The sequence below is a fragment of the Mustelus asterias genome, chromosome 13 (assembly GCF_964213995.1).
Source record: "Mustelus asterias chromosome 13, sMusAst1.hap1.1, whole genome shotgun sequence".
Taxonomy (NCBI): domain Eukaryota; kingdom Metazoa; phylum Chordata; class Chondrichthyes; order Carcharhiniformes; family Triakidae; genus Mustelus; species Mustelus asterias.
The window spans coordinates 64,290,426-64,314,913 of NC_135813.1; the positions used below are offsets into that span (position 1 = coordinate 64,290,426).

At 43.4% G+C, this 24,488-nt stretch overlaps 1 protein-coding gene across 3 annotated transcripts in view; it reads right to left on the bottom strand.

Moving 5' to 3' along the window:
- LOC144502708 (solute carrier family 2, facilitated glucose transporter member 11-like) overlaps positions 1 to 24,488 on the bottom strand; it is a 64,413-nt gene that overhangs the window by 18,089 nt on the left and 21,836 nt on the right. For all 3 annotated transcript variants that reach the window (XM_078226942.1, XM_078226941.1, XM_078226940.1), the window contains 4 exons: positions 17,569 to 17,693; positions 16,105 to 16,234; positions 10,820 to 10,968; positions 7,348 to 7,535 (listed from right to left, as the gene is read on the bottom strand). In XM_078226942.1, the coding sequence (XP_078083068.1) occupies positions 7,348 to 7,535; positions 10,820 to 10,968; positions 16,105 to 16,234; positions 17,569 to 17,693 (592 nt within the window). The remainder of the gene's footprint in view (positions 1 to 7,347; positions 7,536 to 10,819; positions 10,969 to 16,104; positions 16,235 to 17,568; positions 17,694 to 24,488) is intronic.

Genomic DNA, 24,488 nt, shown 5'->3' on the forward strand with positions numbered 1-24,488 from the left:
CTCCTCCACACCTTCGCTATGTCTACCCTATCGAAAGCCTTCACAATTTTAAAAACATCTATCAGGTCACCTTCCAGTCTTCTCTTTTCGAGAGAAAAGAACCTCAGCGTGTTTGGTTTTTCCTGATAGTTGTGCTCAGTTGTGTGAGTTAATCCTTATAAATCTATTTTAAAAATCTACGGTGCACCTACATCTTTGTTGCTTATATGGAGATCTAGAACTCTACACGGCACTTTAAGTGTAGTCTAGCTGACATTTATATATTTTTAACACAAATTGTCTGGTTTTGAATTCTATTTTTTCAGAAACAAAGCCCAATGCTTAACGGTTTGATTAACCTCCATTGTCAGTATTGACTATTTATGAATCACCTCAACCACGCCTAAAAACTTGTTTTCTATGAGGAGCTGGGTGTCCTCCCCTATTCCTCCAACAAAAATGTACCACTTACCTAGCACTGAAATTAATTTGTCAACTATACACCAATTCTGCAAGTTAACATCTTCTTCTAATTTGTAGTCATCCTCAGCATTAACAGTCCTAATTTGGTATTGGTGCAAATTTTGGTACAGTCCTTCCAATTCCCAAATGCAGGTTATTCATGCAAATTGTGCACAATTGTGATCCCTTGGATCACATTTTGCAACATCAGCCAGTCTGAGTAAAAGATTTACCTACTTTTTGTTTTCTAACTAATTTGCTATCCATTCTGATAGTTGCCCCTTGATTCCCACACACTCTGACCTTTAACAGGGGTTTCTCAAAAGCCTTTAAAAGTCCATCACATTATATCACCTGCATTAAACTTATCTATTCTTTTCAATACATCTTCTGAAAAATTCAACGTGATTGGGCAATTACAACTGGAACAATGGTGGATGTTCAGGGAGATATTGAAACGTCGCAATTAAAGTAAATTCCTGAGAGGAAGAGGAATTGTAAAGGGCAGAAAAACGTCCCATGGCTAGACAAGGAAGTCAGAGGACATAAAGGCAAAAACTAGGGCATACTAAATGGCAAAAGCTAGTGGCAAGCTGGAGGATTGGGAGAACGTTAAAGTTCAACAAAAGGCTACTAAAAATAGAATCAAAAGAGCTAAGATGAACTATGAAAAGAAACTAGCAGAAAACATCAACTCAGATTCTATGATTTCAGATACCAAAAGCTTCTACATGTACATAAAGAGGAAGAGAATATCTAAAGTAAATGTTGGTCCTTGAGAAGACGATACTGGTGAGGTATTAATGTGGAACACAAAAATGTCAGAGGCACTAAACTAGTATTTTACCTCTGTCTTCGTGGTAGAGAATAATGAAGATTTTCCAAAAACGGTAGTTAATGCAGAGCAACTTGGTGTAACAACCATCACGAGGGAGAGGGTATTGAATAAACTAATGGGGTTAAAGACAGATACCTCTCCAGGCCTTCACCCTAGGGTATTAAAGGAGGTGGCAGCAGAGATAGTGGATGCATTGGTTGTGATATTTCAAAATTCCTTGGATTCGGGTAAGATCTCAGTGGATTGGAAACACGCTAATGTGACGCCCCTATTCAAAAAGGGAGAGAAGCAAAAAGTAGGAAACTATAGACTTGTTAGTTTGACCTCTGTGGTGGGGAAGTTGCTGCAATCCATCGTTAAGGAGGAGATGACTGAGCATTTGCAAAGACAAAGCTCAATCCACCATTGTCAGCATGGTTTTATGAAGGGAAAGTCATGCTTGACAAACTTGCTCGAGTTCTTTGAGGACATAACCAGCAAGATGGATAATGGGGAGCCTGTGGTATATCTACACTTCCAGAAGGCGCTTGATAAGGTGCTGCATAATCCAGAAGGTGAGATCGCAGGGGACTGGGAGCAGAGTAGTAGATTGGATTGAGGATTGGCTGACTGACATAAAGCAGAGGGTCGAGATAAATGGGGTCCTTCGCTGGCTGGCGGGGCACCGCAGGGGTCAGAACTTGACCTCAACTGTTTACAATCTATATAAATGATCTGCAAGCAGGGACAGAGTATAACATAGCAAAATTTGTGGATAATACTAAAATAGGTGGGAAAGCAGGCAATGAAGAGGATATAAAGATTCTACACACAGATATAGCTAAGCTAGGAGAATGGGCCAAAATTGGGCAGCTGGAGTTTAATATGGATAAGTGTAAGGTTATCCATTTTGGCAGAAAAAATAGAAAGGCAAATTATTACCTGAATGGAAAGCAGATTCAAAATGCATCCGGGCAAAGGAACCTGGGTGTCTATATTCATGAGCTGCAGAAAGTCGGTATGCAGGTGCAGCACGTAATAAAAAAGGCAAATGGGATGTTGGCATTTATTGTAAAAGGAGTGGAGTATTAGAGAAATGTTGTTGCAATTGTATAGGGTGTTGGTGAGACCACAATTGGAGCATTGTGTCCAGTTTTGGTCTCCTTATTTGAGGAAGGATGTAGTGGCATTGGAGTCAGTTCAGAGGAGGTTCACCAGACTGATTCTGGAGATGAAGGGGTTGGCGTATGAGGAGAGATTAAACAGTTTGGGCTTGTACTCGCTGGAGTTTAGAAGGATGAGAAGGGATCTGATCGAGGTATATAAAATTTTAAAGGGGATTGATAAAGTAAATGTAGACCAAATGTTTCCTCTTATGAGGAGATCTAGAACAAGAGGTCACAGGTTTAGTTTTCATGCAAATTCGACATTTAGAACTTTTTGGGGAGAATTCCGCCCCGCACCTTATAGGAAGGATATATTGGTCTTGGAGGGAGTGCAGCGTAAATTTACAAGAAAGATACCTGGGTTAAATTATGAGGAGAGATTATACAAATTTGACCCTGTTTTCTCTAGAATTTAGAGGGTTAAGGTGTGATCTGATCGAAGTCTTCAAGATATAACAGGAAAAGATAGGATAAAGATAAACTATTTTCACTGGTTGGAGATTCTAGAAATAAGGGGCATGGCCTAAATATTAGGTAAGAAGTTTAACAACACCAGGTTAAAGTCCAACAGGTTTATTTGGTAGCAAAAGCCACACAAGCTTTCGGAGCTCCAAGTCCCTTCTTCAGGTGAGTGGGAATTCTGTTCACAAACAGGGCATATAAAGACACAGACTCAATTTACATGAATAATGGTTGGAATGCAAATACTTACAGCTAATCAAGTCTTTAAGAAACAAACAGCGTGAGTGGAGAGAGCATCAAGACAGGCTAAAAAGATGTGTATTGTCTCCAGACAAGACAGCCAGTGAAACTCTGCAGGTCCAGGCAAACTGTGGGGGTTACAAATAGTGTGACATGAACCCAATATCCCAGTTGAGGCCGTCCTCGTGTGTGCGAAACTTGGCTATCAGTTTCTGCTCAGCGACTCTGCGCCATCGTGTGTCGCGAAGGCCGCCTAGGAGAACGCTTACCCGAATATCAGAGGCCGAATGCCCGTGACCACTGAAGTGCTCCCCAACAGGCAGAGAACAGTCTTGCCTGGTGATTGATGAGCGGTGTTCATTCATCCGTTGTCGCAGCGTCTGCATAGTTTCCCCAATGTACCATGCCTTGGGACATCCTTTCCTGTAGCGTATCAGGTAGACAACGTTGGCCGAGTTGCAAGAGTATGCACCGTGTAAATATTAGGGGCAGACCATTCAGGAGAGAAGTTAGGAAGCACTTCTACACAAAGGGTGAAAGACGCTTGGAACAGTTGATGCTTGATCAGGAAGATGGGATCAGGCTGGATGATCAGCCATGATCATATGGCACAGCAGGCTCAAAGGGCCGAAGGACCTGCTCCTATATTCTATGTTTCTAGGCCTATAGAATATCCCAAGCAGTGTGATGTTACCCTTTTTGCTTATCAGCTCTAACCAAATGAACTCTGTGCTTGCACCCAAAAGAACACCCCCTCTTTCCAACACTGCACTGTTAATTGCCACTATAATTCGACAATAATTAGACAGCTGACTCAGGTGGAGTGACTGAGCAGCACAGTGCAAATCTGGAAAGAGTGTTGAAGAGTACTGGGCTCCCCAGTAAAATGATAATCAACTCATAAGAACATAAGAACATAAGAAATAGGAGCAGGAGTAAGCCATCTAGCCCCTCGAGCCTGCCCCGCCATTCAATAAGATCATGGCTGATCTGACGTGGATCAGTACCACTTACCCGCCTGATCCCCATAACCCTTAATTCCCTTACCGATCAGGAATCCATCCATCCGCGCTTTAAACATATTCAGCGAGGTAGCCTCCACCACCTCAGTGGGCAGAGAATTCCAGAGATTCACCACCCTCTGGGAGAAGAAGTTCCTCCTCAACTCTGTCTTAAACCGACCCCCCTTTATTTTGAGGCTGTGTCCTCTAGTTTTAACTTCCTTACTAAGTGGAAAGAATCTCTCCGCCTCCACCCTATCCAGCCCCCGCATTATCTTATAAGTCTCCATAAGATCCCCCCTCATCCTTCTAAACTCCAACGAGTACAAACCCAATCTCCTCAGCCTCTCCTCATAATCCAAACCCCTCATCTCCGGTATCAACCTGGTGAACCTTCTCTGCACTCCCTCCAATGCCAATATATCCTTCCTCATATAAGGGGACCAATACTGCACACAGTATTCCAGCTGCGGCCTCACCAATGCCCTGTACAGGTGCATCAAGACATCCCTGCTTTTATATTCTATCCCCTTCGCAATATAGGCCAACATCCCATTTGCCTTCTTGATCACCTGTTGTACCTGCAGACTGGGCTTTTGCGTCTCATGCACAAGGACCCCCAGGTCCCTTTGCACGGTAGCATGTTTTAATTTGTTTCCATTGAGATAGTAATCCCATTTGTTATTATTTCCTCCAAAGTGTATAACCTCGCATTTATCAACGTTATACTCCATTTGCCATATCCTCGCCCACTCACTCAGCCTGTCCAAATCTCTCTGCAGATCTTCTCCGTCCTCCACACGATTCACTTTTCCACTTATCTTTGTGTCGTCTGCAAACTTCGTTACCCTACACTCCGTCCCCTCCTCCAGATCATCTATATAAATGGTAAACAGTTGCGGCCCGAGTACCGATCCCTGCAGCACGCCACTAGTTACCTTCCTCCAACCGGAAAAACACCCATTTATTCCGACTCTTTGCTTCCTGTCGGATAGCCAGTCCCCAATCCACTTTAACACACTACCCCCAACTCCGTGTGCCCTAATCTTCTTCAGCAGCCTTTTATGGGGCACCTTATCAAACGCCTTTTGGAAATCCAAAAACACAGCATCCACCGGTTCTCCTCCATCAACCGCCCTAGTCACATCTTCATAAAAATCCAACATGTTAGTCAAGCACGACTTTCCCCTCATGAATCCATGCTGCGTCTGATTGATCGAACCATTTCTATCCAGATGCCCTGCTATCTCCTCTTTAATAATGGATTCCAGCATTTTCCCTACTACAGACGTTAAGCTGACAAACTCCCGTGCTCTGTCTGGTTCTTGCCCTTCTGCTTTGAACAGGTCCCTCCTCCAGATTTCAATGACATGACAGGAAATCTGATGCACAATGGGCAGCTCTTTACTGGATGCTGGCAACTCCAGCACAACATGGACAACACACATGGTTATGAAAATGAGTTGGTCATGCAACATTGAACAAAGTCAGTATGTTCATGCACAAGCAAAGCCCCAGGTTATTAACCCCACGGTGTATATAATAGAAACCCTACAGCGCAGAAAGAGGCCATTTGGCCCATCGAGTCTGTACCAACCACAATCCCACCCAGGCCCCTACATATTTACCCACTAATCCCTCTAACCTACGCATCTCAGGACACTAAGGGGAAATTTTAGCACGGCCAATCAACCTAACCCACACATCTTTGGACTGTGGGAGGAAACCGGAGCACCCGGAGGAAACCCACGCAGACACAAGGAGAATGTGCAAACTCCACACAGACAGTGACCCGAGCCGGGAATTGAACTCAGGTCTCTGGAGCTGTGAAGCAGCAGTGCTAACCACTGTGCTACCGTGCCGCCCCACAGGATCTTTCTAGTTTCTCCAATGTGTCCAACAACCATGCAGTTGTTGGACGAGAAAGACGAGAGATTCAAGTATTGATCCAATTTCCTTTACTAATGAATTTTCTTCCACCACCCTTTCGAGCAGTGTGTTCCAGATCATACCAACTCACTACAGAAAAAATTCTCATTTCCCCAGTGGATTTTTCAACAATTATCTTTCATCTATTTCCTTCAGTTTCCTGCCACAGAAGGAATTTTTTTCTATCGACTCTAACAAATCTTAGCTTCTCTAGCCTCTCCACATAACTGAAAGCCTTCATCCTGATATCATTCTAATAAATACCCTCTGCACCCACCTCCAAGGTCTTGACATCCTTCCTGAAGTGTGATGCCCAGAATGGGATAACATTGCAGCTAAGGTCTTTGTAATTTGCAACACTTTACAATAACTTCCTTGTTTTTGTTTTCTATGCCTCTGCTTGTAGTGGCTTTTGCTACCAAATAAACCTGTTGGACTTTAACCTGGGTGTTGTGAGACTTCTTACTCTGTTTATAAAGTCATGGATCCATTATGTTTTTTAATATCCTCAACAACTTGGGCCCGCAACCTTCAATGATTTGTGGAAGTGAATCTCACGATCTTTGCTCCCGCACTTTCTGTAAAGTTTCACCCTTTAATTTGTGTTGCCTCTCCTCATTCTTCGACCACAATGTATTACGAAATGCAGCCACAAGGGGGGAGCACAGCACAGGATTGTAAAAATTAAGGCTTGAAAGTGCCTTTAACAACATATTCTAATGAAGGTTTTCACTAGCAGCACTGCGTACATAAAATCCTGGGCATCACACTGAGAGACAGCGTCACCAATGAAACCACTTTGCAATAGTTCCCTTGTTTTTGTTTTCTTTGCCTTTGTTAATAAAGTCATGGATCCATTATGTTTTTTTAATATCCTTAACAACTTGGCCTGCAACTTTCAACGATTTGTGGAAGTGAATCCCACGATCTCGGCAACGAAAAGTACTACAGCTGCCTGATCAGAGACGCCTATGGGACATCGTGATGGAGAGACGACTGAGGTTAGCAGGACACATATTCCGCCTCCCAGATTTACACCCCACCAGAGTGGCAGCAGAATGGATACCACTGGGTGGAAGAAGATGATGGGGCTGGCAAAATGCATTTGAGGAGGATCTTCAAGAGCAGGATATCACCTGAGCTGGGGCGAAAGGAACGGGAATGGACTAGTGCTGGTGGGGGAGTCTTGCTGCCCATTGTCCCACGCGAGACTGGAGGAGCTAAGTCTAAGTAAGGCTTGCATTTTACATTTCCAGGTGTTAAGCGTCCAGTGGATGTCAGTCCTACTTACAGTGTCGTTCCCACATAACTGTATCGCATTGCCCAGCACCAAGGTGATGAGCAACTGCCACCGGATGGAACGGTCTCGGAATAAGTCACACAATCTCTTTGCAGTTTGACCTTGGAGCGCCGCTTGTTCCTCCAGCAGTTCATCCATTTCCGTGGTGAGGTCAATATCACCGCGTAATCTCTTCAACGCTGACAAAACAGAAAGGGTGATGCTAATGGCAACTAATCAGAGACATGCACAATTCAACAGATAACTTATAATCTTCTACTAGTCCTTGTTTTCCTGCTGCTAGTGAATTATTTTGTCTCCCAATCCAATTTTTCTCCATGGATAATGTCTTCAATATTTGGATAGAGTACCTCCCCTCATTGCCAGGAGGATACAGCACAATCCAGGAAATTACCAGATTTGATATCTGGCCATTGCTGGATTAGAGGATATCAGTAGAGAAGCAATGGTGTTGTAGAAATGGTTTGATGCATTTAGAGGAGGAGAGAATCAGATAGCTAGTGTCCTAGCTTCCAATTTCTGTTAGGAACATACAAACCAGAATGCACCATTCCATAGAAATCATAGAAACCCTACAGTGCAGAAGGAGGCCATTCGGCCCATCGTGTCTGCACCAACAACAATCCCACCCCAGTCTCTATCCCACAACCCCACACATTTACCAAGCTAATCACTCTAACCTACACATCCCAGGACACTACAGGCAATTTAGTATGGCCAATCAACCTAACACACACATCTTTGGACTGTGGGAGGAAACCGGAACACCCGGAGGAAACCCACGCAGACACGGGGAGAATGTGCAAACTCCACATAGACAGTGACCCAAGCCTGGAATCAAACACAGGTCCCTGGTGCTGTGAGGCAGCAGCGCTAACTACTGTGCCACCGTGCCGTATTCAAGTCCCTGGAGCCTGATACATCAATAAATTAAATCATCGCTGATCTGTTTCTTCACCCAATTTACACATTTTAGTCCTGTAACTCTTAAATACCCTTAAATCTCCATCAATCACAGTTCTGAAATTTTTGATTGATCCACCCCTTTCAACTTCAACAACTCTTGGGGGAGAGAGTTCCAGATTACCTTGTGAGAGTAAAGATTTGTCTATCTCAACTTTAAACATATTCAGTTATGGAGCATTTACAACTGTCTGGGGTAGACAATTCTAAAGCTTCATAACAATCAGAATGAAGAATGCTCTCCTCATCTCAGTCCTAAATGGTTGATTATTATCCTCTGACCGTGCCTTGTGTTCTAGATTCCCCAGTCAGGTGAGACAACCTTTCAATATCTACCCTAGAGGGTGGAGGGCAACATGGTGGCACAGTGGCTATAACTGCTGCCTTACAGCGCCAGGGACCCAGGTTCAATTCCCGACTTGGATCACTGTCTGTGCGGAGTCGGCACATTCTCCCCGTGTCTGCGTGGGTTTCCTCCGGGTGCTCCGGTTTCCTCCCACAGTCCAAAAGACGTGCTGGTTAGATGCATTGGCCATGCTAAATTCTCCCTCATTGTACCCGAGCAGGCGCTGGAGTGTGGCAACTAGGGGATTTTCACAGTAACTTCATTTCAGTGTTAATGTCAGCCTACTTGCGACACTAATAAATAAACCTGAGACCTATCAAGCTCCTTCAAAATCCATTATGTTTCAATGAGATGACCTCTCATTCTTCTAAAATCCAGACAATATAGGTCCAGTTTCTAAAGCAACCTCAGGCTTTCTACTATTCTTTGTAACATTATAAGCCTCTTCTTTTAATCTAATGCTATCCATAAGCTCTCCAATAGGTTACAGATAGATATTTCTTGATGAAATTTTGTTTTTTCTTGTAATGCATTTTTGTTGAACATTTTGAATCGTTTCTTTCAATGTTTCCCACTTTTTATTTATAGCTATATCTTGTAGTCTATTTACCCAATCAATCTTAGCAAGCTCTCCCCTCGTACCTATGCAATTGGCTTTAAGTTTCTTGTTTCTGTCTTTGAGACAGAGACAGATAGGTTCTTGATTAATAAGGGGGTCAGGGGTTATGGGGAAAAGGCAGGAGAATGGGGATGAGAAAAATATCAGCCATGATTGAATGGTGGAGTAGACTCGATGGGCCGAATGGCCTAATTCTGCTCCTAAGTCTTATGGTCTTTATGGTTTGGGACTGGAATATCTTGCTTTCAAACTTAATATGGAATTCAGTTGTATTATGATCAGTCATTCCCAGAGGATCTTTTACTTTAAGAATACTAACGAACCTGCCTCATTTCACAATCCTAGGTCCTAAATAGTTACCCGCCAGTATTTTCAGCATTTCTGCTTTTACTTCAGGTTTCCAGAATTCACATTTTTCTCATTTTCGATTAGCTTTATCCCTAGTTAGTTCCACAATCTATTTCACGGTGGCACAGTGGTTAGCATTGCTGCCTCACAGTGCCAAGGACTCCGGGTTCCATTCCCGGCTTGGGTCACTGTCTGTGTGGAGTTTGCACGTTCTCCCCGTGTCTGCGTGGGTTTCCTCCAGTGCTCTGGTTTCCTCCCACAGTCCAAAGATGTGTGGGTTGGGTGGATTGGCCATACTAAATTGCTCCTTAGTGTCAGGGGGATGAGCTCGGGTAAATGCATGGGGTTATAGGGATAGGGCCTGGGTGGGATTGTGGTCGGTACAGATTCGATGGGCTGAATGGCTTCCTTCTGCACTGTAGGATTCTATGACACTGTTGTGAAGGCATTCAAAAAATTCATTTTGTCCAGTGTCTATGAAGATTAAATACCCCTACGATTATGACATTGCCTATGTTACAACTTCCGATTAGCTTTTGTTTAATGCTCTGTCCAAAGGTATAATTACTTTTCAGAGGCCTATAATCTACTCTCAGCAACGCTTTCTGACCCTTGTTATTTCCAATCTCCACTCATTCTGATTCTGCTTCCCAATCCTCTGAGCCAAGGTCCTTTCTCACTAATGTCCTTACGTCATCCTTTATTATCAGGGTTACTGCTCCTCTTCCAATCTGCCTGTCCTTTTGAAATGTTGTGTAACTTGGAATATTTATTTTCCAACCTCGGTCACCTTGTAATCAAGGTAATGATAATTAGAGCTAAACAATTTATCTCTATTTGTGCCACTAGTTCATCTATCTTATCCACATCTGGATGTCAGATGAGACTGAGATTACATAGCAGTTATCCGGTTTATAGTAAAATAGCTGCACATATTCATTGGCAAGGTGCATATGTGAAGTATGTTACTTGGGTGGGATGTCAGAGGGCTGCAGGCCCTTCTGGACCCATCTGCCAGAAAGAGAACACTTTTAATAGTTGAGCAGAGAAAATGGAAATAGTCTTGTGTTTTAATATAGCTCAAGGGCTACCTCTGTACCCACTTGGGTAATCTCTATTCCAGCTATCTCCAAGATCTGTGAGCCAATGGGCAAAAATATTTCTCCTCTCCTCTCTGAACCACTTACCCTTCATGCACAGGTTCTTTTTCTCCCTGTCAATCAGCAGGTACCTGGGGCTCTCTGGGCACCATGGTAGAGTGGTGAGTTGGATTAGAGCTGGCACCACACAGGATGAGAGCAGTAGCGGCCACAGTTCTTCTCTGCCCAAAATCTCCCTGCAATTGGCAATACGAAATAGCTTCATTTCCTTATAAATACACGTTACGTTACCAACACAGTCGACCAACATAGTCATACTATACACAGGGGATCCACAGTGAGCAGCAAATATATAGTTCCTAACATTTGATCACAATTACAGGCTAAAGGAACCCAAATTATCTCTGAATGTGAAGACCTGAAAAGATCCTTTCACCTTCCATCCCTGCAACACATTGACTTTTACTCGTGAACTGATGCAGAGCTATAGTGGCACGAAGCTCTCCGTATATTTACCATTACCATAGAAATCAATAACAAATAGCCTAACTGAAGTGTAACAGAAATCACGCAACAGGCAATTAATGATATAAAAAGTATTGAGATTCAAGTGTTACAGTCTGCAACACCTTTAAAATTAAGTAGATGGGATGCAATTGTCAACCACACTGACAGCTGCTGACACCATAAAACCAGGAATTCATGTGCTTCATTGCACTAATAAGAACATATTAGAATGAGATACAGGTTGTAAAATACACAGAGAATCATGAATATCCTGAACTGACTTACAGCTTGTATGTAGAATATAGAGTACTGAAGACTGTAATATTGAATAGGTAGCTAAGAGTGAATTAGGGACTTGGATCTAAACCAAGTTCAAATATTTAATAAAGAAAATAAGGCACTGCTGCCTCACAGCTCCAGGGACTCGGGTTCGATTCCCGGCTTGGATCACTGTCTGTGTGGAGTTTGCACATTCTCCCCGTGTCTGCATGGGTTTCCTCCGGGTGTTCCGGTTTCCTCCCACACTCCAAAGATGTGCGGAATAGGTTGATTGGCCATGCTAAATTGCCCCTTAGTGTCACGGAATGTGCAGGTTAGAGGGATTAACAGGGTAAATATGTGGGGTGACGGGGATAGGGCCTGGGTGGGATTGTTGTTAGTGCAGACTCGATGGGCCGAATGGCCTCCTTCTAAAGTGTAGGGTTTCTATGATTCTAACTATCCAAAAGTGAATCACAGGCTGATCAAAGGGTCGGACAAATCAGGTACAAAATAGGTGTGTCCAGATCTGCCTGGCCCTTTAAACCGAAGGGCCTGAGGTGTAGGAATGAACATCAACCCCATGTATCTCAGTGAGTGCTGGATGCTACTGCAGCTCTGTATCAGTTCTCAATCACAGGTGGATGCACTGTCGGGATGGAACACAAGAGGATATTTCAGTATCTTCAGTTTCAGAGAAAACTCAGGTTCCCGTAACTAGAATTATTTCAATAATCGAGTATTAATTTGTCTGACATTTAACTAACAATAGCAGCTTACACATACAGCATTTTTAATGTAGTAAAACATTCAAGGTGCTTCACTGGACTATTGTCAAACAAAATTTGATACGGAGGAATGTAAGAAGATATCAGTTGAATAATAGAGTCATAGAGGTCTACAGCGCACAACAAGCCCTCCGGCCCATCATGTCTGCGCCAGTCAAAAGAAACCACGTAACTATCCTAATCCCATTTTCCAGCACTTAGTCCACAGCCTCGTATGCCTGAGCATCACAAGTGCTCATCTAAATACTTCTTAAATGTTGTGAGGGTCTCTGCCTCCACCACCCTTTCAGGCAGCGAGTTTCAGACTCCCACCACCCTCAGGGTGAAAAAGCTTTTCCTCACATCCCCTCTAAACCTCTTGCCCCTTACCGTAAAACTATGCCCCCAGGTTATTGATCCCTCCATCACAGGAAAAGGCTTCTTCCTGTCTATCCATACACCTGATCATTTTATATATCGCAATCACGTCTCCCCCTCAGTCTTCTCTGCTCCAAGGAAAACAACCCCAGTCTTTCCAATCATCTCTTCATAACTAAGACTCTCCAGCCCAGGAAACATCCTGGTAAATCTCCTCTGTATCCTTTCCAGTGCTATCACATCCTTCCTATAATGTGGATTCCAGAACTGCACACTATACTCTAGCTGTGGCCTAACCAATATTTTATACAGTTCCAGCATGACCTCCCTGCACTTAAACTTTATGCCTCGGCTAATAAAGGCAGGTATGCCTCATGCCTCCTTAACCACTTTATCCACTTGTCCTGCTATCTTAACAGACTGGTGTACGCCAGGGTCCCTCTGGTCCTCAGTGCTTCCCAGGGTCTGCTATTCATTATGTATTCCCTTGCCTTGTTTGTCCTGCCCAAGTGCATCAACTCACATTAATCCAGATTGAATGCCATTTGCAGGGTGGCACGGTAGCACAGTGGTTAGCACTGCTGCCTCACAGCGCCAGGGACCTGGGTTCGATTCCTGGCTTGGGTCACTGTCTGTGTGGAGTTTGCACATTCTCCTCGTGTCTGCGTGGGTTTCCTCCGGGTGCTCCGGTTTCCTCCCACAGTCCAAAGATGTGCAGGTTAGGTGGATTGGCCATGTTAAATTGCCCCTTAGTGTCAGGGGCATTAGCTAGGGTAAATGCATGGGGTTATGGGGATAGGGCCTGGGTGGGATTGTGGTCGGTGCAGACTTGATGGGCTGAATGGCCTCTTTCTGCACTGTAGGATTCTATGATTCTATGCCACTGATCCGCCCATAGGCTTGCAGAAAAAATAAAAACTGACTGCAAACGTTTCTATAGATAGGAGAAGAGAAAAAGACTGAAGACAAATATAGGTCCCTTATAGTTAGAATCAGGTGAATTTGTAAAGGGCAACAAAGAGATGGCAGAACAGCTGAACAAATACTTTGGACCCGTCTTCACTAAGGAGGACACAAATAACCTTCCAGAAATACTAGGCGACAGAGGGTCTAGCATGAAGGAGGAGCTAAAAGAAATCCTTATTAGTCAGGAAATTGTATTGGGGAAATTGCTGAGATTAAAACCCGATAAGTCCCCAGGAGTCTGCATCCCAGAGTACTCAAGGAAGTGGCCCCAGAAATAGTGGACGCACGGTAGCACAGTGGTTAGCACTGCTGCTTCACAGCTCCAGGGTCCTGGGTTCGATTCCCGGCTCGGGTCACTGTCTGTGTGGAGTTTGCACATTCTCCTCGTATCTGCGTGGGTTTCCTCCGGGTGCTCCGGTTTCCTCCCACAGTCCAAAGATGTGCGGGTTAGGTTGATTGGCCAGGTTAAAAATTGCCCCTTAGAGTCCTGAGATGCGTAGGTTAGAGGGATTAGTGGGTAAAAATATGTGGGGGTAGGGCCTGGGTGGGGTTGTGGTCGGTGCAGACTCGATGGGCCGAATGGCCTCCTTCTGCACTGTAGGGTTTCTATGATTCTATGATTGGCGATCATTTTCCAGCATTCTATAGACTCTGGAAGAATTCCAGTGGATTGGAGGGTAGCTAAGGAGGGAGAGTGAAAACCGGGAATTATAGACCGGTTAGCTTGACATCGGTGGTGGGGAAAATGCGGGAGTCAATTATTAAAGATGCAATAACTGAGCATTTGGAACGCGGTGACAGGATCGGTTCACGTCAGCATGGATTCACTAAAGGGAAACCGCACTTGACAAATCTGGAATTTTTTGAGGATATAACCAGTAGAGTGGACAAGGGTGAACCAGTGGATGTTGTGTATCTAGACTTTTGACAAGGTCCCACACAAGAGATTAGTGAGCAAAATTAAAGCTCATGATATTGGGGGTAATGTATAGACGTGGATAGAGAACTGGTTGACAGACAAGAAGCAGAGAGTCGAAATAAACAGGTCCTTTTCAGAGTGGCAGGCAGTGGGGTACCGCAAGGTTCAGTGCTGGGACCCCAGCTGTTCACAATGTACATTAATGATTTGGACAATGTAATTGAATGAAATATCTCCAAATTGCAGACGACACCAAGCTGGGTGGCAGTGTGTGCTGTGAGGAGGATGCTAAGAGGCTGCACGGTGACTTGGACAGATTGGCTGAGTGCGCAAATACAAAATAATGTGGATCAATGTGAGGTCATCCACTTTGGTAGCAAAAACAGGAAGGAAGATTATTATCTGAATGGTGGCAGTTTAGGAAAAGGGAAAGTGCAACGTGACCTGGGTGTCATGGGGGAATAGTTGCTAAAAGTTGGGCATACAGGTACAGCAGGCGAGCAGTGAAGAAAGCTAATGGCATGCTGGTCTTCATAGCAAGAAGATTTGAGTATAGGAGGAAAGATGTTTTGCTGCAGTTATACAGGGCCTTGGTGAGGTCACACCTTGAGTATTGTATGTAAGTTTGGTCTCCTAGTCTGTGGAAGGACATTCTTACTATTGAGGGAGTCCAGCAAAGGTTCACGAGACGGATTCCTGGAATGGCAGGACTGACATATGATGAGAGGCTGGATCGACTGGGATTGTACTCTCTGAATTTAGAAGAATGAGAGGGCATCTCATAGAAACATATAAAATCCTGATGGGACTGGACAGGCTAGATATGGGAAGAATGTTCCCAATATTGAGGACGTCCAGAACTAGGGGTCACAGTCTAAGAATAAGGGGTAAGCCATTCAGGACTGAGATAAGGAAGAACTTCTTCACTCAAAACTGTGAACCTGTGGCATTATCTACCACAGAAAGCTGCTGGGGTCACTTTGTTAAATATGTTCAAGAGGGAGCTGGATGTGGCCCTTGTGGCTAAAGGGATCAAGGGATATGGAGAGAAGACGCGAGTGGGATACTGAAAGTGCGTGGTCAGCCATGATCATATTGAATGGTGTTGCAGGCTCGAAGGGCTGAATGGCCTACTCCTACACCTATTTTCTATGTTTCTATGATCAGCCCGTCTATTATCCTGCAATCTAAGGATATCTTCCTCACTATTTACCGCCCCACTAATTTTCACATCATCCACAAACGTACTGATCAACCCACCTATATTCAAGTCTAAATCATTAATTATATAAACCACAAACAGCAAGGGACCAAACACTGAAAGCTTAGGTCAAATTGGTAGGTTATAAACAGTGCCTGAATGTAAAAGAGAGGTAGAGAGGTTTCAGGAGCAAATTCGAGAACTAAGGGCCTTGCAAAATGAATAACTCCAGTTCTCAGTGCTGAGTCCTCAGGTATAACTTTCCATTCTCATTGCATTGTAAACATCCGTCTTTATTCATATCATGCCACAAAACACATACCTACGCCAAAGCATTAATCTTCAGTGTGCACAGATATCACAAATGAGGACTTACTTAATTCCGATGGTCTGTCCCAGCACTATTCCAGCTGCAGTGAATGGAGCAAATGCCAGGGCCACCATGCCTCGGATTTCCTTTGGTGCACTCTCACCGAGGTACATGGGGTTAATGTTCATTCCCACACCTCAGAGCAAATGGAGAAAGGAATTTGCATGAGCCAAGGTCAAAGGGCTGGTCAGAATGGCAACAATGGACCGCAGCGGATCAAAATGGTGGCTCACCACCACCTTCTCGAGGGCGATTAGGGATGGGTAGCAAGAACTGGCCTTGCTAGTGATGCTCACCATCCATGAGAAACAATTGTAAAATCTGGGTGTTCTTATCCACTATTGTTTACAACATTGCACTGATTAATTCAGCCTACAAACCCAGTCTTAAGGTTTATATCTTGGGCAACAGCTTGAATTAAATAAATGCATTTATTTTTTGCTTCTTCTTCCCTTCTTTCCCCACAGCTCTCCTAAACTACTGACTTAATGAGGGAATGTGTTTTACATGCTGCTCACTCTGTGTGTGTGAGAGTTTGGATGATGCATGTCAACAACGGGGAGAGAAAGGAGATCGCATCCTCATCAATTCTGCTCTCAGCTTACGTCCAGACACAAGTCATTTTTCAGCAGGGTCAAGAGGACTGTGATCAGGACTTCGTTCCCTTCCCATCTAGAACACAACGCTCCAAATTGACGATAACCAAAAGCTGGTGTCTATCAAACCAAATTCTGCATGTGAGTTTTGTTGTTCATAGAATCATAGAATCTATGGCCCGGATTCAGGCCCTTCGGTCCAAACTGGTCCATGCCAACCAAAAAGCCCATCCAAGCTAACCCCATTTGCCTGCATTTGGCCAATATCCCTCTAAACCTTTCCTATCCATGTATCTGTCCAAATGCCTTTTAAATGTTGTCAATGTCCCTGCCTCAACCACTTCCTCCAGCAGCTCATTCCACATACGTACCACCCTCTGTGTAAACAAGATGCTCCTCAGGTTCCCATTAATTCTTTCCCCTCTTACCTTAAACCTATGCCCTCTAGTTCTCGATTCCCCAACCCTGGGGAAAGGACTGAGTGCATTCATTGTTTCCAGCTTTGAAAAGCGAAGGCTATCAAGGCAGTGTACTGTCCCACAGCTGACTAGTAGAGGGCAAAGCCTCACCATTACCAAGAGGAAGGAGTAGGTTAACAGCCATAATTCTGAATTGAATGGAGTACAGAATGTTTAATCAGCTAGAGAAGTATTTCCAAAAGTCTGAGCAAATTAAAAAAGGAATGCTTTGTTAAATGACCCCAAAACTTCAACACTGAACTGTAAATTTAAATTACTTCTAAAGTAACAATGCCCTTGGAGCAATACCTATCTCCATCTCAATCACAGTGAATGATTCATTCAAGAGATCAATGGCTACTCCTTTACATGACAAGATGTGCGAATGAAATCTAAAATTGTTAGACAAAAGATACCTGCATTTACTCCAGTAAAGAATCTCCCGATTAAAATCATTTCAACGGATTTGGCTGTTCTGCTTAGCCCCATTAACAAAGCACCAATGAGTATGAAAACATTGCTTTGTAGCAGCAAATTTCTCCTGAGAATAAAAGGTAATGAAAGTCAGTCAGTAAAATGTGATGGAGGTGCCTCCATGTTATGGTAATCACAATGACAGCAAGTTCCACTCAGCAATTTAGCATCACGCCTCAATTTTCACATTTATTTCAATTAAACTGAGCCCTGCAGAGGGGCATTTAGGTCAATCCTCTCATTCGGTATCAGTGTGGTATTGAGGAAGCTTCCCAGGCCCAATGCGCAATCTGAGCTGATCAAAGTGACTACACACTCTGGCGAGGATTCTGTTGGACTGGTGCGGGTGGAGAAATGACAGGGAATCCCCATCACTTCCATAGGGGAGGTCTGATGAAACCATGCGCCCTTCAGGCATATAATTGGCCACCGTCGGTTCTTAACAAATGAAGTCCCCAACAGCTGCTGGCAGCTCTCAGCCAATCCGAAGCTGGGAGCTCTGCATGCTGCCAGCATCACTGGGAGCGATGGCAGTTGGAGGCACTGTATCCACCAGAAGCGCAGTCATCATGGAACCCCAGACCAAAGGTGAATGAAGACAGGACGAGGATCATGGGATGTGGATCGCGGGGTGAAGGTCACAGGGAGTGCGGTGGTCAGAGGCAAGGGCAGCGGCGGACTTCCAGCACCTTCCCACTTTCCCAATGATGGGTTCCTCGATCATGCCTGACAATGAGGGTCAATCTCTAGAGGCTGCTGGCAAACCTGACAGGTTCTGCTAGGTGGCCTTCTGAAGGCACGGGCAAAGTGTACATTAATTCCAGCCCCCTGAGTCAGAAAGTTGTGGATTCAAATCCCACTCCAGGACTTGAATATAAAATATAGGCTGACACTCCAATGCAGTATTGAGGGTGAGCTGCACTGTCAGAGAAGCCATCTTTTGGATGTGATATTATTAAACTGAGACCCTGTCTACCTTCTCAGCTGGATGTAAAATATCTCCATGACACTATTTGAAGAAAAGCGAGGGAGTATGTCTCACACCCTCCCCACCCTGCTGACCAACATTCAGAAATAAACATAATTTGTTTTGCAATTTACAGTAAATTTCACTGCTTGTTTTAAGTTCTGTAGGGTTAAGTCCTGCCCATTTTCAACTCATTGGCTAACACAGTGGTTATCAAGAGGCACCCCAAAAACTGATCCCACTGAAGAAGGGAAAGGGTTAATGCTTTTTGTACCTAAAAGGTTGAACTTTGTACTTAGAATGTATCACAAGCATAACCCTTCATTATGGCTAATCCCCTTGTTTATACTGCTTCTGACATTAATATAAGTTAACTTTTATTCTTATGACAATAAATAGTCAAATGTAAATGTGAATGTGTTTGCAGACATGCAAGTCTTAACTTTTCTACAGGCTTGCGTGGGTAAATGTAAACGGAAGAGAGCATTACAAGATGTGGAGTGCGATACGGCTGTTTGAAGAGGAACTCCAGCTGGGGCAGCTGGAAGAGCGTCGGAACTTCAAAGGGGAACCGCGGGAAGAACAGGAAACAGAAGACCTGCGCTTCATGAGTTGAGGATGCCAGATACACTGGCTTATGGTCAAGAAGCTATCAATGTATTTTTTGTAGTTGGTCTGGAAGCTTGCTTCGTGACCAGCAGTTGTAAATTGTATTCCTGAGTCGTGACTGGTCTGGGGTTGATTCGTGACCAGTATTAGAAGCCATGCTGTATATATATATCCCCACTTTTCTGTGTTCAGAGAGAACTTTGGCTTCTGCTTTCAAGGGGTCAGGTTCTCCCGCAAGCTTGTGAGAATAAAGCCTACTCTATTTTGACTCATACCAGCCTCAGAGGTATTTTTTTACCTACTACACCACAATCAGCGTGTAAATAATAGATTATCTGGTTATCACATTGTTGTTTGCGGAACCTTGTTGCATGCATTCTAGCTGCCTCATTTCCTACACTTGTAGGAAATGTGACAAAACTTAAATAAAAGGTACTTCATTGGCTGTAGAGCACTTCGGGGCATCGTGAAGTCATGAAAGGTGTTAAGTAATGCAAGTCTTTCCTTTGTGAGATGGTCCCTGGGCTGGGAAGAAAAAAACAAACAGCTAGTGTTCCCAATGCTGATCATTATCCGCGAGAATGCATGCACTTTGCAATTAAAATGTTTGCTGATATGGTGTATAGCTCACAAGTAAGGAATGGTCACTTTGGGTATCAAAGGATAACTGGTGCCTGTGGAATCATGCCTTTCAATATTGTATTCTCTTACAAAGGACAGCAAGGCTCACACTTGCCTCCAGATACCTTCAGTTGACCTTTCTGTAGGACAGGGAGAAGATGAAAGAGGACTATTCCCAGCCCATCCTTCTAAAGACAGTAAGATCTTCTCACTCCCCTTTGTCCAAGTGGGCAAAAGCGGGCTGTGAAACAGCAACAGGGACGAGGAAATAAAACAACTAATAGAAAGTATACAGAAAAAAACCTGGAAAAAAGGATAATAATAGCAGTTTATAACAATTGTCTCTTAACTTTGAATAAATTATTGCCTTGATATATTGTAGTCACAGGCTGCAATACCACGCAGGACTGCAAAGATATCAGAGTAAGAAGTCTCACAACACCAGGTTAAAGTCCAACCAGTTTATTTGGTAGCAAAAGCCACTAGCTTTCAGAGCGCTGCTCCTTCAGCGCTCTACACTTCTACACTCTACACTTCTACATTCTACACTTTCGAAGCAGCGCTCCGAAAGCTAGTGGCTTTTGCTACCAAATAAACCGGTTGGACTTCAACCTGGTGTTGTGAGACTTCTTACTGTGTTTACCCCAGTCCAACGCCGGCATCTCCACGTCAAAGATATTAGAGACCAGAGCAGTAAAGGCAAGAGTGATTTATATAAATTATCTGGGCAATGAGTTTGTGGCTCTGCCTTTGAACCACATAGCTTTTTTCCTGTAATTGGTAGTCTGAATTATAAATATTTAGAACTGTCTTAATCTTCTGAAATGATGTAGTAATTGGTACAAGTTACAACACGCAGACTCATCTCCAAATGATTTCTACAGGACAGGACTAGGACAAAGAGAAGGAAGGGGAACATTATCACCCCCATCTAAGACAGTTAGATCTTCTCTCTCTCTCTCGTTTCAGGAGTATTCCAAACAAACCTGTGTCTCACTCTACCTTTAAATTCTAAGCGTTTGGGGAAATCTGGACTTCCGAATTCCCATGCCAGTAAATATCAAGACCTATTTGTCAGCATTTACCAAGTAAATTTGCAAAGCCTTCACAAGCAAATAATTCTAATCCCATTTTCATTCAATGGCATACCCGATCTAATCTTGACTGTTGACATAGTCTCCGCCTTAATCACTAACCCTGACTGAATTCCACAGCATTCTCAACTCTTGTAAAGAGACCTCCCCTGCCCTCTGCTCCAAATCTCTTACATTTAACTGTCTATCTACTGGCCCTCATTTTTAACCCCTCAATTCTGAAATTGTACATTCACAAGATACTGCTCATGATTTCCAAATTCATTTCACTCTGAAATTTGGAACCAGAAGCGAAAATCTTCCATCCCATTTACCTCAACTGGACTTAAATGGAAAGAGTCAGGATAGAACTCAGACCATCGCTGGTACTGAGTAATCAAGATAAAGGCACCAAAACATTAGGAAAAAAATAATAGAAGCCACTGTAGAGAGAACAATAAGATTAAGGTTTTAAGTTTCCAAACTGGAAATTGTTAAATGTGAACAGCATTTGTATAGGAATTGAACAAGAATAAGGGCACCTGAAAACACATTGGTGTACAGGGCACGATTTCAAAATTTGTGGATGATACAAAACTTGGAAGCATTGTAAACTGTGGGGAGAGAAGTGTAGAGTTTCAAAAGGACATAGACAAGTTGGTGGAATGGGCGGACAGATGGCAGATGACGATTAATGCGCGGATATGCAAAATGATTCATTGTGGTTGGAAGAACATGGAGGAAGAATATGAAATAAAACATAGAAAGAGGATGCAGGAGCAGACAGATCTGGGTGTATCTGTGCATAAGTCATTGAATATGGCAGCACAAATTGAGAGTGCGGCTAATAAAGCATACTGTACTGTATCTTAGGCTTTATTAATAGGGATATGGAGTATAAGAGCAAGGAGATTATGTTGAACTTGCACAGGATACTGGTTCGACCTCAGCTGGAGGATTGCACTAAGTTCTGAGTACTGCACTTTAGGAAAGATGTGAATGCATTGGAGAGTCTGCAGAAAAGATTCTCGAGAATGGTTTCAGGAATGAGGAACTTCAATTATGAAGACAGATTGGCGAAGTTAAGAGAAAACAAAGCTGAGAGGAAATTTGATAGAATTCAAATCACACTGGATGGAGTAGATAGGGAGAAACTGTTCCCCACTTCTGAAAGGATCAAGATGAGATCATGAATAAAATAATGAGCAGCTAGATAGTCAACATCTTTTCCCAAAGGTAGGGGTGTCTAAAACTAGAGGGCATAGGTTTAAGGTGAGAGGGGAGAGATACAAAAGGGTCCAAAGGGACAATTTTTTCACACAGAGGGTGATGAATGTCTGGAACGAGCTGCCAGAGGTAGCAGTAGAGGTGGGTACAATTTTGTCTTTTAAAAAGCATTTAGACAGTTACATGGGTAAGATGGGTATACAGGGATATGGGCCAAACGCGGGCAATTGGGACTAGCTTAGTGGTTAAAAAAAAGGGGCGGCATGGACAAGTTGGGCTAAAGGGCCTGTTTCCATTGTAAACCTCCATGACACTACGAGCGAACACAGATTTAAAGCAATTGGCAAAAGGAGCAAAAAGGTTAGATGAGAACAAGCTTTTTCACGTAACAAGTGGTTAGGGTCTGGGATGCACTGCCTGAGAAAGTGGTGAAGGCAGGTTTAGTCGAAGCTTTCAAAAATGAATTAGGCGGTTATCTGAAAAGGAAGAATGTGCAGGGATTTGGGGAAAAGGTGGGAGGACAGCACTAATGAATTGCTCATTTGTGGAGTTGCTGCGGACACAACGGGCCAAGTGGCCTCCTTCTGTGCTGTAACAATTCCGTGATTCTATGATACAAACTCGCACAAACATTAAAAGCAACAGAATGACAGTGAAGTGCTTAAATGCAAACAGAAGATAGCTAAATCCAAAAATGATGTAAACTTGAGGAAGCATAATGAGAGCTATTAAAAACGTTAAAATACAAACGACACAGAGAATGATTTAAAGAGGCAGAAGATAGGTGAAAGTGAAGCAGGAGGAATTAACAAGCTCCAGTAGCTCAGGAGCCTGAATAAGGAAAAGAAACAGGTTGACAGCACAATGCAGACCCCAATGGAGTTCTAATGGGCTATTTTCACACCAAGGACAAACTTGCTCCTTGCCACCATCCCCAGAAATGCTAGCAACTAATCCTAAACACTAAAACTGAAGCAGCAGTCCATGGGAAGACCACCTCCTGCAAGTCACACATCATCCTGATTTGGAATTAAATCGCCGTTCCTTCACTGGTGCTGGGGCAAAATCATGCAACTCTCTCTCAAACTGCAAGACTAGTGTACCTACGTCACATGAACTGCAGTGAATTAAGAGGCAGTTCTCCACTGCCTTCTCAAGATTAATTTGGCATGCGCAATGAATGCTGGCCCATCCCATTTAAAACCTCTCAGCAAAAAAAAATCCCAGTGAGAAAGAAAGACTCTAGGAAAAGGATGCAATATCTGGGGTTTAGAAAATCTTTAGAAAAAGGATACTTAGAAAATCATGATAGGATCAGGCAAAGTCTGAAAGGGTAATCTGAGGAAGCAGCAGGCAGGATAAAGGGGAACTTGGAGGTGTGGTGTATTTTGATTTCCAGAAGGTATTTGATAAGGCGCCACCTCAAAGATTACACAAATTAAGAGCGCATGGCGTAGGGGGTGACATATTTGCATGGATAAAGGCTTGGTTAGCTAACAGGATGTCGGGAGTGGGATAAGTTTTTGCATTGGCAAGCAGTAACTAGTGAAGTACCATGGGGATTGGTGTTGGGGCTTCAATTATATACAATCTATATCAATGACTTGGATAAAGGGACTGAATGTATGGTAGCTAAATATGCTGATGACAAGAGAGGTATAAAAGTAAGTTGTCAAAAGGAGGAAAGAGTCTACAAAGAGATATGGAGAGGTTAAGGGAATGGGCAAAAGATTTGCAGATGGAGATTAATGTGGGAAAATGTGAACTTGTCCACTTTGGCAGGAAAAACAGCAAAGCAGTGAATTATTTAAACAGTGAAAGATCGCAGAACTCAGTGGTACAGAGCGATCTGGGTGTCCTGGTACCTGAATCACAAAAATTTAGCATGCATGCACAGAAAGTGATTAAGAAGGTAATGGAATGTTGGCATTTATTGCAAGGGGATAAAATATAAGGGAATCTTTGCTACAGTTGTGCAAGGTATTGCTGAGATCGCATTTGGAGTACTGTGTACAGTTTTGATCCCCTTATTTGAAGCAGTTCAGAGAAGGCTCACTCCATTCATTCCTGGAATGAAGGGTCGATCTTATAAAGAAAGGCTGTACAGGTTGGGCCTATATCCACTGGAGTTTAGAAGAATGAGAGGTGATCTTATTGAAACATATAAGCTTCTAAGGTAAGGTAGGTACTGGCTGGATACGAGGCAGGTGTTTCCTCTTGTAGGAGAGACTAGAATTACAGGACACGGTTTGAAAACAAAGTATCTCCCTTTTAAGACGAAGATGAGGAATTATTTTGCTCTCGGGGGTCATTAGTATATGGAATTCTCTTCCCTAGTAAGCTATGGATTCTGGGTTTTTGAGGC